At 41.3% G+C, this 18,101-nt stretch overlaps 1 protein-coding gene across 2 annotated transcripts in view; it reads left to right on the top strand.

Annotated features, from left to right (window-relative positions):
• Positions 1–2,461, top strand: part of tent4a (terminal nucleotidyltransferase 4A) — a 21,024-nt gene extending 18,563 nt beyond the window's left edge. Inside the window, exon 13 of one of the 2 annotated variants that reach the window (XM_065471228.1) lies at positions 918–2,461. In XM_065471228.1, coding sequence (XP_065327300.1) covers positions 918–1,064 — 147 coding nt within the window. In that variant the 3' untranslated portion in view covers positions 1,065–2,461. The remainder of the gene's footprint in view (positions 1–917) is intronic. The other variant, XM_065471231.1, reaches the window with a different exon arrangement.
• The last annotated feature ends 15,640 nt before the right edge of the window (positions 2,462–18,101 follow it).

Genomic DNA, 18,101 nt, shown 5'->3' with positions numbered 1-18,101 from the left:
GATGAAACGTGGAGTCGTTGCCATCTATTAGTTTGGGAAGGGTCACAAAGCCGTTTCCAAAGCTTTGTGAATCCAGCCAACCAACTGTCCACAAATGAAGAGAACTTGGAACACTGATGAACTTTTCCAGAATTGGCTGGTCTGCCAAAAAATAGTCTAAGAGCCTCAAGAACTCATCTAGGAGGTCTCAAAAGAACCCAGAACAACAAATACAGAACTGCTGGCCTTACTTGCCTCAGTAAGAGTTCCATAGGAAAAAAAGAAACGCTGCCAACTTAAAAAAAAAAAAAAAAAAAAGTTTGTCCCACATTTTTGAAAATATTCTGTGGACTGACGAGACAAAAGTTTAACTTTTTGTAAAGTTTGAGCCCATCAAACATCAGCTGTGGAACTAACACAGAATGTTATAGAAAAGATCATCATTGCAACAGTCAAAACATGATGGTGCTAATGGTGTGATGGTCTGGGGCTGCTTTACAGCTTCAGGACCTGGATGACTTGTTTTAACTGAGCACCATGAACTCTAGAAAATCCGGAAAAATGTCCAACCATCAGTTTGTCATCAGTCATGGTGGAAAACCCTTCCAATATGCCTGAATTTAAACAATCCTGGAAAGAAGAGTGGGCCAAATATTATATTTCTGTCTAATATAAAAATTTATTTGATCTGAATCATGTGCATGTGACAAATATGCAAAACAAAAGAAACCAAGAAGGGGGCAAAGACTTCTTCACAGCAGTGGCAGCTTGTATATCTGTTCCTGCCTTCTAGCTCCAGCGTGCATTTATTTCTGTGTTGTGGTTTTGCTCATGTTTAAACACAGAGCAACCACAAAGACAAGTCCGCACACAAATCTGTTGGGATCAAAGCTTTGATCCTTTCCCTCCATCTTCTCCTCGTCTCCATCTCTCTTCAGAACGGAGCCAAGTTCAACGGGAAGGGCTTCCACAATCCGCCACTGGTCAACAACGCTGTTCTGGCTAACCGTGGATACACGCAGCATCACCGCAACACTTGGCGACGGAGGAAGAGGGACAGCCTGCCGGTTAGCCTGAGCAGATAGAAACCACTCCTCTTCTCCTCGCCGTTTCCTCCGTCTCCTCTCCGACTGCATGCCGTGGCTCTTCGTTCGTCTTGAAGGAGGATGGACAGGCAGACAAGAGGACCAGAGACCAGCAGTTTTTACTCCGAGGGCTCCTCAACACGGAACAGCAGCCCTCAGCTCTGCATCTTCCCCCTCTCTGTACCTTCCCTCCCCCCTTTTTTTTTTTTTTTTTTTGGGCATGACTTTAATTCCATTTTTTTTTTTTTTTTTTTTTTTTTTTTTCAGTATTGTGTCTTCCTTCTCTGCGTTCAGGTCGGTTTACTTTTTTTGGAACTTGGCGTTGACAGTATTGCTAAGCTCACTTGACCTCATCTCGACCCTTGCAGCCAAGCTGCCCAGGGTTTCCTTTTTACAGTTAATACACTTAAAAACAAACGTTTTTTTTTTTCTCCATTTTGTGCAATAATGTTATTTTTCTTTTTGAAACTAAAGTAAGAGCTTATTTAATTTCGTGTGTGTGTGTATATGTAAAGGCATTTTTATACTGTTATTTTATTTTTGTAGAGTTTTAAATTTTGTTTACGAAACCTTTCCCCAGGCAGCATCTCTAAAGTGTGTGTGTGCGCGTGTGTGTGCATCTCTCCATCAGGTTGAGATGGACCCAGGTTGAAATGCCCCCTCCCCCCTCTTCTTCTCTCCTCTCTTTAAATGTGGTCTGCTTAAGGGAAGCCGTATCAGAAAAGCATCATCTTGGCATTTCTGATCATTTCTCTTCACATGTTTTCTGAAAATGGGCGAGGTGGGCAAAAAAGGGGGAAAAACAATTCCCTATGGAAGTTTTGTTCCTCGGTCCAGTTTTTCTAAGGCATGCTGAGGGGAAGTTGAGGAAGTGAAACTCTGCCCTGGGATATTCTCGAAGCACAGGGAGAGGCTCAAGTTTTTTGGCCACCTGAGGATTGTGTGAATGCGCGTATCTGTTTGCGTCTCTTACGGGAATGTGTCGTTGCCTCATTTTGTAGTTTGGGGAGAGAAGGCTGGCCTGATAGCTTTTTCTTGGCCATATCTCTCTCCGTCCGGAGGATTTTCAGCCTGTTTTGTTTAGGCTTTGTGTTCATTTTTTCTTTTAAAGTTGTTGTTGTTGTTGTTATTTTTGTAGGAGCATTGGGGCCAAGAAGGCAACAGCTTATCTGACTTGAATTAGAAGATCAAGAATGGCAGGCAGAAAGCCACTGAGCCGTGTCAGAGGGGGCGTGGCTGTGGAAAATCTGATCCCAGGGCTGAGGTCAGCTCTCGCCCGCAGCTGTAAATTAGCGCAGACCAACACTTTAGATGCTCAGCGATAAGGTTTCTCTCCTTTTTTTGTGGTCCTGGACAAAGAAGGAGGAGGGAGCGAGGGTGGGGCGTGGGGGGGTTTCTTCCTGAACCAAGGACCCTAAGTGAAGGGAATTCTATTTTGATTCCATTAAGGAATCTTGTGTGTATTCGATTGCCAGGTACTTCCGCTAATTGTTTGCAATGCCTTTCTTTGTGTTTACTCGGGGTGTGTATGTGTGTGTGTACCACGTTTTCTGCGAGCACACCGCGCCACACAAATACACACGCTCACAGACGGGACTGTCGAAGGCTGTGACTCGCCCAGAAACACTACACACGCCGGTGTTATTACTATGCAAGTGGATTCTTCTAATTATTGTGTCAATTCTTGTATTTTATTTTTGGGGTTATTTTTTTTTTTCCCATTGACAAAAAAAGCAAAAAAAAAAAAAAAAAAATGTATCCAAAAAAAAACAACCACTCACTGCTTGTTGGACTAGAGTGATGTTACTGACTGTCAGACTTCTCAAGCCAACACATGTAAACTCTAGCCCCCATCCCCTGACCCCCACCCGTGCCACAACTCCCTTGTGTTTGTATGAAGGCCATGATGTGTTTAAGACCCAGTATTTCTGCATCTTGTCAGTCAAATGTAAGGAACAAGGGGGATGTTAATGTCAGTGGTTGGGTCTGAGTCTGTGTAGTGTGTGACATAGTGAAACGTGTGTGAGAAAGACTCGTGACTCGCCACCACAGTTGAATTTTTCTTTTTCTTTGTTTGGTAATCGTACGCCCGACCGTTCACGAACGAGCGCCACCCACAGAGCGACTTGCTCTCTGCAGGTGCTCTTCGCAAAGGGCCAAAGTGTCCGTCAACAATTCCTGACTTTTTCTTACTTGCACGCATTCACTGCTGTTGCACTGTTTTTTGGTTGTTTTTTTTTTTTTTTTTTCTGTTGTTGAACCATGGCAGCTCGGATCTGTCAGTCAGAACTGCACAGCAGGTTTGCCGTTTTGGCCGATGGGTCACGGGGCAGAGCTGATTAAGAGCTAATCATAACCTCCAGCTTACAAATTCCTTTCATACTTAATAAATTTGACCAGAAAAATCAAAATCATTGACCAATGGAAAGGGTGAGAAGTTCTTGATGTTTTCTGGCGTATACACTCTCACCCTATTATTCCCTATTACATTTTTTTTTTAATAGATAATTTTCCGTCTGTAGGGTAATAATCAGAATTGAACATTCAGCACTGACTTTCATGCAGTTGTAGGCCAATAGTAATTTGATAACAAGAGGAATGAAGTTACCCTTTCAAACTGAGATTCTTACAGCCGCATTTTGCTTCTAGAGCTCAGAACCAGCATTGATTTGAGACAAAAAAAAAAAATGAAATTGGGGATCGAAAGCTGTTGGCTCGGTTAGAGTTGCCTGCAATCTTAACAGCAAAGACTGACATGCAGTATCCAAGGAAGTCTGTATGGAATAAAGAATTGTGCATCTCAGCGGTCCGGTGTAGCCAACTCACCGTGTCTACTTTCCTTTGTTCCTTTTTCCTCACCAGAGGGTCAAACACTTAGATCAAAGCTTCAGTTGCGCTCTTCCACATTGTCCTGACTTCTCCCGATGGTTTTAAAAGTGAGGCGGAAAAGGAAGCGAGGAGAGTTGGATACTTGACTTGGACCGCTGAGATTTTGGCATACACATGTACATGTAGATGCAATGTAATATTAACACCCCCTCTTCATTGCAATACAATGAGGGATTTTAAACTGGTGGCTGCTGTTCAGAGAAAGATGGCAGCCCCTCAGTGTCCTGGCTGATTCATGTGAGCAGTGACCCTCGAAATGGACACCAGTGGCCAGAGGGAACCACTGCCCAGCTTTTCTTTTTTTTCTTTTTGTTCTTTTTGACATTTTTATGTAAATATATTTTTTTTCTATTTTATTTTTTAATAAACATTTTAAAACTGCCAGTCAGCGTGTGGGTTTGTCTATTTGATTTAAGTGTGAGTGATGGAGTCACACAAGCCTAGGAACCGGTTGGCAACCACCAGTTGCTAAGAAAACATGAATATTCCTCGATTTCTGCGAGTTTTCGAGTGGTTGCTGGGAGAAATTGGTTGAAAAGGTCACGCCTGGATTGAGTGGAAGATGTCGATTTATCTGCAAACACTAAATAATTGCAAAGTGGTAGTGAACCTGAAAAGTGCTACGTACACAGACTATAGTGACCATTCGCCTTCCGAGTAAAAGTTGCCCCTTTTGAAATTGGTTTCTGCTGTAAGGCATAATTTGATTTTGAAGTCAAAATAAAAGTTTCCTGTTTTGCACTTTAAGTTTCTCTCCCTCTTCGTTAGTGAGTATATGCAGACAGGTCATCATTTTCTATGCAAACTGCAAGCGCCTCAATTTGCTATTGACCAAAGCAGTCACAAGGTTTTTGGTGTAGCATCCTCTTTGTAACAGATTTCAGTGACAGCCAGCAACCAGTCTCCAACTGGTGGAGAACGGAGATCTTTCCAGGACCTTGCCATGGTGTTCCTGACACATCTATAGACCTGTCCAACTGAGGCCTAAGGTGATGGTGTAAAGAGATTACACCATGTTTCACAAGGTGGTAAGAGCTATCTACAAAGTAACCCATTTGTAGCACCGTGGCAACCGTACAGTCTTTGGTTTGTGACTTGTGATTGACAATGACTTATTAGCCAATAAGCGAATGATTTTGTACCACAGAGTATGAAATATGGTATGACCTACATTTACTAAACAGACTTTATTTTTATTCAATATTCCTTAAAACGAATGACTGAGCCTCTAAACTGATAAGCTTTATCTCTGTAAACACAGCAGAATAGTGTTTACAGAGATAAAGTTGGAAAGCCAATTTCCCATAAACTTCTACAGGACCGGAGGTTTTTTAGCAACCATAGATCTCCATCTGGCATCCCTTATGTAAAATGCAGGTTTAACGTATTCCTGGCTTAATTTCTCTAACCCAGAAGGTACAGTTAAGGCCAAAAGTTGATATACTCCCTTCATGGGAATCAGTGTGAAAGTAATTTAGAGCTTTTAACAATTTCCTTGATCAGTTCTTATTCCAGAGTGGAACAATTGTACAGCATACATCTTTGCCAATTTTAAAAATGAAGACTTGGGTCCACAAATTTGACTTTATTTTGATTTTCTCTAATCCACACGAGGTCTGTTACAACCAGGCTCAAAAGCCGCAACATAAATATGGAGATGAACACCAGGATTTCAATGCCAAGATGTTTTATCTTAAATTACATAGCAAGTGGGCTACAATACCTGGTACACCAAGGCAAAGACTTCTAAACTTGTTTAAATCTCTAATTCTCCTTCTTAGTTCCTCACTAAGCTACTGTTCTCAGTATTAATCCAGTTAGAGCCGTCAGATCCTTTTCACAGAGGCAAAGAGAATTTACCATTTGTAGTAAGAAGTTAATAGTTCTGGCCTTTTCAAGTTCAAATTCATTGTAGAACCTTATTAAAAGATTTACGTGAGTGTATGTATTTATAAATTTGTATGTATAAATTTCACTTTGTGTGGATTAAAGAAAATCAAAATAAATTCAAACTTGTTCACCCAGTTCTTGTCTTTTTAAAGTTATAAAAGATCTATGCTGAGCAATCGTTCCACATTTCAACCAAATCATTAAAAGCCCAAATTACCGTGGCATTCATGCCCATGATGAGTGGATTTAAACTTCTAACCACAGCTGTAAATTTGTGGTTCTGAGGGAGAAATGTCGGCTAGCTGCTGCTTGGGCTGAAGAAGTAGAGTGTAACGTGTTTAAAAGCATCTGGTGCTCATACAACACTGATGAGACTGGGTCAGTTGACCTTACATGTGACCCTTTGTTGATATAAAAACAGATTAGTGCACCTTACCATGTATCTCTTCACTTGTAGTTCCTTTCATCAACACTGGGTGGAGCACACGTACTGTTCCTTTGGACAGAGAGGACAGATGGTTTGAAAGAGGCCATCTATGTCCACTGTGAGCGACCATCTTTGAACAGAGGCAGTGGTTTACGACACCAACTGTCTGCCATCTATAATCCAGTTTTGAGTTCCCTCCCCAGACGCCTTAATGCCCACTCACATCCTGGGCCATCTGACCTCAGGAATTCACACGACAAGGTGGGGCCAGGTTTCACAATGAGCACACCCGAAACCCTGGCTGATTAGGTCCCACACCCGCTTTCACACCTTGGCTCATGTGATTAGAGGATCACCAGGGGTCCTTTGTCCCTCTTTGGGGGGATACTCCCACTGGGTTTACATCTGGGACTCTCGGCCATTTGACCTTAGAACTGAAGAAGCTTCTCGGATGAGAGGTGAAACGTCTTCAAGCAACATTAAGAAGTCCAGACGCTTTTCTTTGCTAACTCCTTTGACCACACGTACTGTTGTTTTTCAGAACTGGATTAAGCGAAGGTCTCCAAGGCATGGCTGCTTTCTACCTTAGATCCCAGGAGTCTTCAACATGCTTAAACCCCAAACCAAAGGAAGGAGTGTTGATGCCGTATTATCAGCTTTTGTCAGCTTCACAGGGCCTTCAATAGAAAAGTGTGTTTTTGCTCTGGATTAGGTGTGCTGTCTGTATCCACAGCAGTGCTTCCAGAAACAGAAAATCAGCCCAGGCAAATCTGAAATGCCTGCCGAGGAATGTTTATGACAGTCTGGATCCATTTTCCTTAACCTCCCCCATATGACCTCGATGTAGTAATAAAGCTGAACATAAGAGGACGCTTGAAAATAATTGACTTTTGAGCTCTGGTTGAAGAAGGTGAAAGGGGTCAAAATGTAGGAGCATTTCAATCGTAAAGAGAGGAGGTGAGACACTGGATTTAGTGTTCAAAAGCCAAAGCAAGCCGTGAACAGCACAGACAAGGCTGAACAGAAAAAAAAAAAGAAGTGGAGATGAGGTTAGGACAGAGCGCCCTTAAAACGACAAAGAAAGAATATGTCTATGCAGGCTAGAAAGGGCTGCATTCTCACAGGAAATAAACAGAAAACATTAAGAAATAACTCGGGTTGCTGGATGTGGTATGTTCATTGCCAGCCAGCCAGAAGCCAAGGGTCTGTCCTCAGCCAGAGCTGAATTAAAACACTTTGAGTGGAAAAGCTTCTTGCATAGCTGAATGAACAAGTCTTTCACAAGTCAGTGATTAGCTGCTTCCACACTTAGCCTGATTTTTTTTCTTTTTGGACAGAAATAGCAAGATAGAGAGAGAGAGGCTGGAGCATAAATTCACGATAAAGTTTCTTTCCTGGCTGTAAAAAGGTGTTTATTTGTAGGAAAAAATACCATAAGTTTTTTTAAAAAAATAATTATCCTGTACACTAAATCTTTTAGAATATTGCTCAAAACAAAGCATGTCTACATGTAGCCCACATCTTAACCTATAAGAGCTCAACACTGCTATTATCAGTATTTATTACACTGGATCAAATGACGGTGAAGTTTTCCTCAAGTTTAAGGAGCATTACAGCATCTTTACAGTTATCATGTTAATTTGAAGGCCCCAATTTTTGCACTTCTCTTTCCAGCTTTGTTAGAAGCAGCGTAATATGGCTGCTTTTCAACCCGACTGCACTATGACCTAGCACTGCTAGCAGAGGGTGAGCAATGCTAGCTCCTAGCACAGTTAGCTGCTAGCTTGAGTACATGATGGAGCCATTAGCTGGTTACGAGTCAAGTATCTTTGTAGGACAATTTGGCTGGCATAAAACATCCATCTGTAAAAAGATGGATGTTGCTTCTGGGTCTGAAAAGTGCAGAAAGTGCAGAAGCTAGCCTGCTGAGTGTTAGCCTGCTGCTAACTTGATCTGTGGCCTCAGCGTACACTTTTCTGGCGGGTTCATGGTCTTACTTGCTATTCTCAAGTTTTGCTCAATCATTTTGTAAATCATAGTCCCCATTAGAGTCAAAGGTGATAGTAAAATGGGGTATGCTTTATGAATGATAAGTTCAGACTGTATAATAATACGGTTGCCCTTATTTTCTGAGTCAGAGCTAAGCCTAGTTTTTTGAACCTTTTTCAGATTACTCAGATCATTTTGGGCGGCCAAAATGCTCAGCTCAAGGTTTCAAAACACGATTGGGGAATGACGTGGTGGTCTGTCTTTTGTATACAGCCTGGTCACATGCCCATTTAAATTTCAAAAATCAGTCCATTCACATGAATCTAGGTCAGACTTTGTCTGCCATGCCCCACTTCAAAACCCCACTAGTCATATCATAAACATAACAAAAGTGACCTCAGTTGGATTTTAATGGAATATCAGCAAGCTCTTGTTTATTTTACCTCCTCAGCTTAGTTTCACTCCATGATTTCCCCCCACTGCAGTGGCTCTGTGGGACACTGTGGGAAGTGTCCAAGGACTGAGGGACTGGTGGTCTAAACTGGTAGTAGATGAGTGGTTTATCTGTTCTTTCTGTGTTAACCTGTTGATGAACTGGTGACCTATGCAGGGTGTAGGACACCTCTCGCCCTAGAATAGGGTCCAGCCCTCTTCAGGACCCAGATTTTTAAAAGCAGTTAAAGATATATTTTATGTGTGTATGTGATATTTTATTTTAATGCTGGCTCCTAAATCCCTGGCTGGGAAGGAAAATTGAAACGTAATTAGCACAAATTGTACACAGCTTGTTAACCTGTTAAATTATATCACATGTGCAGTTGAATATGGGTTTTTTGTTTGTTTGTTTATTGGAGGCTTTCGGAATAATGTTGTGCTGTTTTGCATTGTGATGGTTTTCAAACATAAGAGAGAAGCTTACACACATTGTATTCACTGTTAACTGTTTCCTACAGAGAGATCCCCGCCTATAGCATTTAATGATGCTGTGAAGCTTCTGTATTTAAAGACTCCTGGGAGTCTTTAAACTCCAAAATTACTCCACTTCTCTACATTCTCTACAGCGGGAAACTGAGCCAAACTGCATTTTAACAAGCCTCGTAAGAAACCCCAGAACAATAGCAATCAAATGCAATTAAAAGCCTGATTAGTTTAGTATTTTGCCAATTCCCAGAAATGCCGTGCGTCTCTCAGAAAAAAAAAAGCCATTTTTGTCGAGGGGATCAAATGCAAAACAGACTGTACAGGGTGCTTTAAATTACCGTGTTTGATTGAGGAAAGACTTTGATTGAGAAAATTGCATACGTGTGTACTTAATGAAGCCCACGGTCGTCTTTTCTCCCTCCCTCACTCCCCATCACTCTTCTTCCCCGCCACCTTCCTGACTTGATTGCTGCTTATCTAGGTCATCTCAGTGTGTTTTAATCACCGCTGGGTTGAGCTAGACCCAGTTAGGTGATGAAGCCCACTTTTTCTTTTCATCAAGGTGGGAAACTTGGTTTATTTCTAGCGCAACATCATTGTTTGTGCTGAGCTCCATCTGGGATGACATCCAGTTTTATCAATAATTCAACATCCATGGCCTAGATTGTTTTTTTGCCTTTGATACTTTCAGATGCTTTACAGGAGATACACGAGCGGATTCTGTTTTGAGCCCTTTATGAATATGTGCTTCAGTGAGTCCATATGACAGGATTGATCTCTATCACTGTTGATTTCCCATACGGTGTGTGACTCCATGCAAGAACAAGTCACATCTATGAATGGATGTGTGCTTTTGCTGTTCTGCTGGTCTGCTTACAGTAGTGCTGTTCTCCAATAAAATAATTAATTTATGGCTACTTATTTAGGGCTACATACTGAACTTATATAGACAGAAAAAAGTATTGATCCTATCATGCTAGTATTGATCTAATACCAACATGGGTATCATTATTATGGATATTTGGATTGATCTGTCCACCTCTAGTTTACAGCTGTTACACACATATCCTCTTTGTTCTTCCTGAGGTCACACTGCTCTCAGTTTTTAGAAAGTGACGTGCTTCAGATTTCTCTCGACAGGCACACTGTCTTCACTCATCCTAATTTTTCATTTGATTGCAAAAGATAAGCTAAAAAAGAAGACAGAGGATGTGTCTCCAAACCACCAATTAAAACTGGACAATAAAGCACGAGACACTGGATACAAAATTAGCCAGAGATGTATGGTCACATGTTGAGCCCGCATTGGTTTTGGATCCCCAAGAACCCCCCCCCCCCCCCAAAAAATCTACCCTATCATTAATGCTGCACAGAAGAGAATGACTTGTTGGCTGAGGAGTGGTGTGTGCTCTATCACAGCCGCACAGCGTAAACACAGACAGCGCCACAGGGGGGAACGGAACGATGAACCACGGGAGTGCGAAACTGATCAGGAACAAAGTGCTGCTTTCAAAAAGCAGCATAAATTGATATTTAACAGTGACATCTGACATATGAGTAATAGAATGATGGGGTTTGTGATGAAAGAATTATTTTCCAAATCTGAAGTTCATTATATATTTCTTTTTTTCTTTTATACTTTGTTACTTTTCTTAAATGTTTTGGCCTGTGGTAGACTGGTGGTGTTCAGTTTATAGTGTATTCTCCTGCCTTGTGTGTTCACTGGCCTTTTCATTAGGTTCGGTTATTCAGTTGTTTGGACCACAAACAGGGCATATCATGTAGGGTGGCATCCACAGATATAAACTTGACTGTTGCTGGCACATTCAGGTTTGGAATGATTTGGAAAGGTTTTTGTTCAACCAATAAAATTTATATTGACCAGGACTTAACCACAGCAGTTTCTCTTTAAAAAAATGTATTTATTACTGTTTATTTATTTAAATAAATACAAGATAACAAAGATCAGGGTGTTTCACATTAAACATGGGAACAAACATATAAAACCTGTACAGTAAAAAGAATAAATGGGTTGTATGTACCAGTCACGATGTCTTAGCATCTTGTCACATTTTTGTTATATGTACATGGCAGGTAGGATAAGAGGAATCCGCTATGGATGTAACATAAGAATGGAGACCTTTTTTTTGGAATTTGGTCAAATTGTTCTTTAAAGGTTGATTAAATAGACAAATATTAAACATGCAAACCTACCATCTCTGAACAGCTGACAATGAGCCGGCTAAACAACAGCAACAGCTGGTTATAAGCTAATGTCATGCCAGCTAATATTAGGCTCAAATGTCCTAAAAATCCACATTCCCTTTGATAAACAGTTGTGAGAAACATCATGTGAGAGTTTCACACAAAGTATCTAAGTCCTACAACATTAGATCCACTTCAAAGAAAGTTTCACCAATGTCAGCAAACAGCAGCTAACAGAGGCTAATAGTAGCTAACAGAAGCTAACAGCAGCTAACGGTAGCTAACAAAGACAAACAGCAGCTAACAGTGGAGAACTGCACCTCACAGAGACGAACAGCAGCTAATAGAGGCTAACAGCAGCTAACAGAGACAAACAGCAGCTAACAGAGGCTAATAGTAGCTAACATAAGCTAACAGCAGCTAACTGTAGCTAACAAAGACAAACAGCAGCTAACAGTGGAGAACTGCACCTCACAGAGAGTAACAGTAGCTAACAGAGGCTAACAGTGCTTACTGACAGTTCAGCTTATTCTCAACAACTCACCGCAGTATTGCTGTCATCAGTCAGATGTGAGATTCTATGAATTATTGACCTGTATTAAATCCTTTTCCAGAGTAAACACAGTTGGATGCTTGTCACCTGGCACTGACATCTGAGGTAAGAAGTGGACTGACAGCCTTCCACAGACAGTGAGAAACTTCAGACCCAGTCCAAACAATAGTAGAAACACGTTGGCTGTCTACAACTATCATGGGGTACACTCTACATTTGATATTTTTGGTCTCTCTTGGATGACTAAGACATGTTGATCCTACGTCAGCCATCATAGCTAGGATTATGTACTTTAATTGGAAGGGGTAAGAAAACAGAGCTCAGTGGATTGCAATTTTCAATCTACTGACAAATACAGGTGATTTAGCATCATGTTTTAGCAAATTGAGCCACTGATTTATTGATAATTCAGTCTTTCCAATTAAGTAAAAAAAAAAATGTGGCTATTAAGATAAAAGTCTTGAGGTGTTTGGTTAGGGTTGGTGAAAATAAGTCACCTAGAAGTAAAATAGAGGCAATGGTCTGGTCCTCACACATGCCAACATGGTCCAAAGTTCTCAAAGAAACTTCACAAGTCGATGGTTTGTCAGGTGTTGTGTTATGACCCTGTTCCCATGCAACTTAAAAAAGATCATCTTTAATGCTATCTCTTTTTTCACAATCCCTGCCAACCGCGTTAAACGAGGCCTTCGGACTTTAACGCGAGCCTCTCGGTGAGACTACTAGACGTACACGCTCATCTCATAGTGGCAATATCTCCCACAGCACATGAAGGCAGCTGAGCCCTTTGGTCCTTTCTCCATCTGCTTGTGTTGCCTCGTCTTCTGTCCTGCCACTGTGCCTTTGTCTGTATGTGGGAGGGTGTTGATGCAGAATTAGTGTGTTAAGGCCACTCTTCCTCAGTGTGCTCTCATTCTGTCAATGCCTTTGGCGCTTGATGAGTGCGTGTATGTGTGCATGTCTATGTTTGTGTGGAGTGGGTAGCAGGTGGTGAGCACAGCCACACCTGTTGTTAATGTGATGGGGAATAAAACCTTATATAGAAGACTCCATTTATAGCACAACAAACACACATGTGGATCATGATTGGGAGGCAGTTTTATGACACGGGAAAATCAAGGATCATAGTAACGTCTGTGACGTGGCTTACACTCATAACTGCTGTGTGTGTGTGTGTGTGTGCGCGTGTGTGTGCTTGACTTCATGTGTGCTGTTGTTTCCTTACATTTCTCCTCTTCCTCTCACACTTCACAGTTTAGTTTCTCCGTGTGCTCTTGGTGTCTGGGAAAATAAATGCGAATCCCTTATTTGAGTAACTTGCTTAAGGGCACACATGGAAAAGAAAAAAGCAAAAAACGCAAAGTTCAAGTTTGAGAAAAGAAAATAACACACAGTTCAAGCTGTCTCTCACTTGCACAACTGCACACGCACTCCCAAATTGTCATGGGGGTTGCGTGCGCATCAGCGTGCATGAAGCTCAGCTCAGCTCATTAATCTTGTCTTTGTTGTGCCAAGGAAGACCTAATTAGATTACATTACACAGCTTATTATAAGGGAGCTGAACAGGAAGTCTATCATATGTTGCAATATGGCATGTGCACGCACACACACACACACACACACACACACACGGGGATAAAACAGATATGTAGCAGAGCAGAGAAAGACTTCTTCACACGGTTTCCAAATCCTTCTGTTTCCACCAGACGGGAGAGTTCATGTGACAGATTCACACCAATTTCTCCAGAGTCAAAAAGGACTTCAGGACAGAAACTCAGTCACAGGAGGCAGAATGAGCAACTCTGAACGGCTGCAAATGCATCACACTTCATGTCATAGAGATATTGGCTTGTCAGGGGAAATCTGGGTTATTGCAGTGCTTGAGTGCTGGAGACTTTCCTGTTACTAAAATAAATATTTGGGTTTGTACCGCTGCAGAAGAAGGCCCAATCTTCTGCAGCAGCAGTAGCACTCTGTTTTACATTTGGGAGGTTACTGACACAGAGAGCCTGATCCACTTCATCCGGCCATTCGCCGGAGCATCTGACCTTAATAAAGTCAATTTGCCCAATTCTGTCATTTCTCAGACCATGGGTTGAAGTTGAACTGGGGTGCACGATGTTAAAACTTCAGTGGCTGCACATTTTGGAGTTGGACTTGTCTTCTTTATCTTGTACTGATGCTATAAGTGTTCTTGAGTTGAATCTTCATGCTTTGACTGAATTTGCTAATCCAGCCATCTTCAAATGCTGATATTGTCAAAAGTATTCATTCATTATTCTTAATCCAGAGGGTTTAAGGCAGTGGTGTCCAAACCCAGGCCTCGAGGGCCGCTGTCCTGCAGGTTTTAGATGTGTCCTTGATCCATCACAGCTGATTCAAATGGCTAAATTACCTCCTCAACATGTCTTGAAGTTCTCCAGAGGCCTGGTAATGAACTCATTTTTTGATTCAGGTGTGTTGAAACGGTGATATCTAAAACCTGTAGGACACGAGGCCTGGAGTTGGCCAAGCCTGGTTTAAGGTGATGTCAGCCCACCTTTGCAGCTATAACAGCTTAACTCCTCTGGGAAGTTTTCCACAAGGTTTAGGAGTTTGTTTACCATACCATCATTTATTCATATAGCACTTTTAAAACAACACATGGCTGACCAAAGTGCTGTACAGCAGAAATATCAAAAGTACAACAAGAATAACAAATACCATAAATAAATAACAGTGTCAGTTACCCACTGAGTACAAGGCCAGCGAATAAAAATGAGTTTTTAACCTGGATTTAAAGACCACCACTGAAGTAGGTTGCCTACTGTGAAGAGGAAGATCATTCCAAAGCTTCGGGGCCACAAAAGAGAATGTTCGGTCTCCTCTAAGTTTCAGATTTAGGGTCTGAGAGCAGCAGCTGCTGAGATGACCCGAGTGAACGAGGGGGGACATAGGGTTTTAGAAGATCAGACAAATATTTAGGCACCAGACCATTTAAGGATTTAAAAACCAGTAAAAGGATTTTTAAAATAGATCCTAAATTCAATTGGAAGCCAGTGTGGGAGGCCAGAATCTCCTTACACTGATTGTGGGAATCACAATAATAAAGAACTCAGCACTGCAGCATTTTAATCATGGTTAATCAAAAATACCTCACAGCTCTGCATGCACTTTTCTTTGGCATACTGTGTAAGTAAAGCCACTAAAAGAATCAGTTTATCTCTGACACTAGAATACGATCCACTGTATGTGGTACTAGCTATTTGACAGTCAGACAACTGCAGTCTCTTCTTCAGAGCTCTGTCAGCTTTGCCTGACTTATCTGTGTGAACAAGCTGGATATTTGAGGCTTATGTGCAGAAGGACATGTTAGCTCGGGTATCATTGTCACTGTCATTACCATCAATGCCAAACTGGATAGCAATTTTCTATAAATTTCCCCCATGTTGCTTTCTCCGGAGTGATTGATTTCCTCGCTCCACACCCCCTGCTGAAAATTGCTATAAAAATATCTCTTTCCTTTTTCTTTCTTTTTTTCCTGCAGCACTGAAGACGTCCTGCATCATCCTCTGCTTTGTTTGAGACGGTGCTATCGATGCTACAGGCTCTGCAGACTCCCGGACCAAGAAGCTACAAAGCTTCAGAGTCTTCAGAATCATTTGTGTGCTTGTTTTTTTTTCTGTTCCAGATTTCAAAGACTTTGTTAATCAGATTTAGAGAGAGCAACACTTCCCATAGTCACATAGCTGCATTTCAGGATTTTCAGAGTGCTTCCACCGTGTGAAACTGATTTTGGGGTAATCTGAATAGCATGAACCTGTTTGTTAATCATTCATTTCATACATATACTGACCAAGTGTGCAATCAGTCAAAACAGGACAACAAACATTGTAAGGAGATGCCAAAAGCATCTTGAGAATACAAATATCTCTTAGGTCCCATTCCGGTGCCCTTCGTTTTGAAATCTCAAAATCTTCTGCAAGTCTTTAATCACAGCTCTGATTATCAGAAAAGCCTGAGATGAAGCATTTCCTCCTTTTTTTGATCTCCAGATAATTTTCTTGTTGAGGCTGATTTTCCATCAGTAGCTTGATTATCAAACAGCTTTTTGCTGCTATAGTGATGAAGTATAAAACAAATTCAGGATCAAAAATAGATCTGAAAACATAGAACTTTCTTGTAACACACTTGCAGTGCCTTCAAGACCCACCAGGGGGCTTCACCTCACACACTGGGAGTTGCTGATCTATGTAAATGGGACTACTTTTACCTATGTACTGTAAATTGGACTAATGGCTTAAGAGTAATGATTTGTCTTTTTCACCAACATCTGAGGACTGATTGTTATGCAGTGCAACACTGGGGGCCATTTCAGTGGTGGGCATAATATACAGGCAGCATCTGCCAATCACTGGTGAATGTCCTGTAGCCCCTCCCATAGAGGACAGGTGTGTGTGTGAAGTAGGTTTCAGATCAGGCAGCAGCACTGCATCAGTAGAAGTAGGGCACTGCTGATTAAAGTGAACTGTGCTGTATATTAAAGATGTTTTGAACGTGGGACAGCTGAGTTGCGTTTGGAACAAAGTGATAGTTTATTAATTGTTGAGTGCACCACAGGAAGTTTGTCCTTACATTGCATTGAAGCTGGTAGCGTGTCCAGAGGGGAGGCATGGCGTGGCACTGCACCCAACACGCCCCACCCAATAATTTATATCAAATGATACAAATCCAGTTCCAAAAAAGTTCAAATGTAAATTGAATGCAGTGATTTACAAACTTCATAAACTCATACTTTATTCACAATGCAATATATAAAAACATATCATATGTTTAAACTGAGACACTTGGCTCATTTTCTATTTATGCCAGCAATATGTCTCAGAAAAGCTGGAACGGGGGAACAAAACACTGAAAAAGTAAGCGGTACTAAACAAGAAATAGGAACATTTTGCAGCTAATTAGATTAACTAATTAGCAACAAGTCAGTAGCATGACTGGGTATAAAAAGAGCAACTTAGAGAGTTTCTCAGAAGTAAAGATGGGCAAGGGTTTGAGAATATGAAATTTTGGAAGAATTTCACAATAATTTTCCCCAGACTTTGAACACCTCATCACCTACATTGGATGGCAAAGTTCCTAAATATAGTGCTTTTCTCCTCTACTCAAGCTTAAACCATCCACTCATGCAAGCACTTTGTTCTACATCTAAGAGCTATCAAACATTCACATGCAGATAAATGCATCAGTGGCAACTCTTCCCCATGCAGACTGGAGCAGCGGGGATTGGGCTACCAACCTTCCAGTTAGTAGATGACCCGTTCTACCTTCCGATGCACAGCCATCCCATCCCATCCCATTGGTACATAATTTAATCAAACCGAGAATCTGGAGAAATCTCTGTGCGCAACGGACAAGCTGAAAATGAATAATACATGCCAATGATTTTCATGCCCTCAGACTGCACTGCATTGAAAAGAAGCACGGCTCTGTCTTGGAAATCACTGCATAGGCTCAGAATCCAGAAATCACCGTCTGTGAACACAGTTCAACAATAAATTCAGGTTAAAGCTCCATCATGCAAAGAAAAAGCCACATGTGAGTATAACGCAGAAACACTACTGTCTTCTCTGGACCACGGCTCATTTAAAATGGACTGAGGAAAAGTCAACAGCTGTTCTCGGGTCACATGAATTTAAATTTTAATTCTTTTTGCATGTTCACATTTAAGGCATCATGAAATGAAAAATACCCCAAAGAAGACCGGGGACTGTTGAGCAACTAGAATCCAACGTGCCGCTGCCGCCTAAGTCAAAACGAGCCAGTATTTTTCTGAAAACTATAAATTTAATTGGTTTATACAGTCGATATGTTTTCTATGTTCTGGGGGGAATTAAGTAATTAAGTGATGAGTTTTTCAAATCAAAGTTACCTTGCATATACTGATAGACAGCCTATCAGCTCAGTCTAGCCAAGCTGCGTTTAGCACTGTGCAGCCTGTTCAGGTTGAATAAGTTGTTACCAGCTTTCCACTGGGTGGGTTTATAGTGGATGATTTATTTGTTGCTTTTGGGTTTCTTTTTTCATTCTGTTACTTTCACTTTTTTTATGATTTCTAAAAATAGCCCTGAGTTCTGTGCACTGCTGGGCTTGTGTTATTATCAGAATCTGCTTACACATGCTC

The sequence above is a fragment of the Pelmatolapia mariae genome, linkage group LG22 (assembly GCF_036321145.2).
Source record: "Pelmatolapia mariae isolate MD_Pm_ZW linkage group LG22, Pm_UMD_F_2, whole genome shotgun sequence".
Lineage (NCBI taxonomy): Eukaryota > Metazoa > Chordata > Actinopteri > Cichliformes > Cichlidae > Pelmatolapia > Pelmatolapia mariae.
The sequence above is the reverse complement of the archived record's forward strand: the minus strand, read 5'-3'. Positions and strand labels throughout refer to the sequence as shown.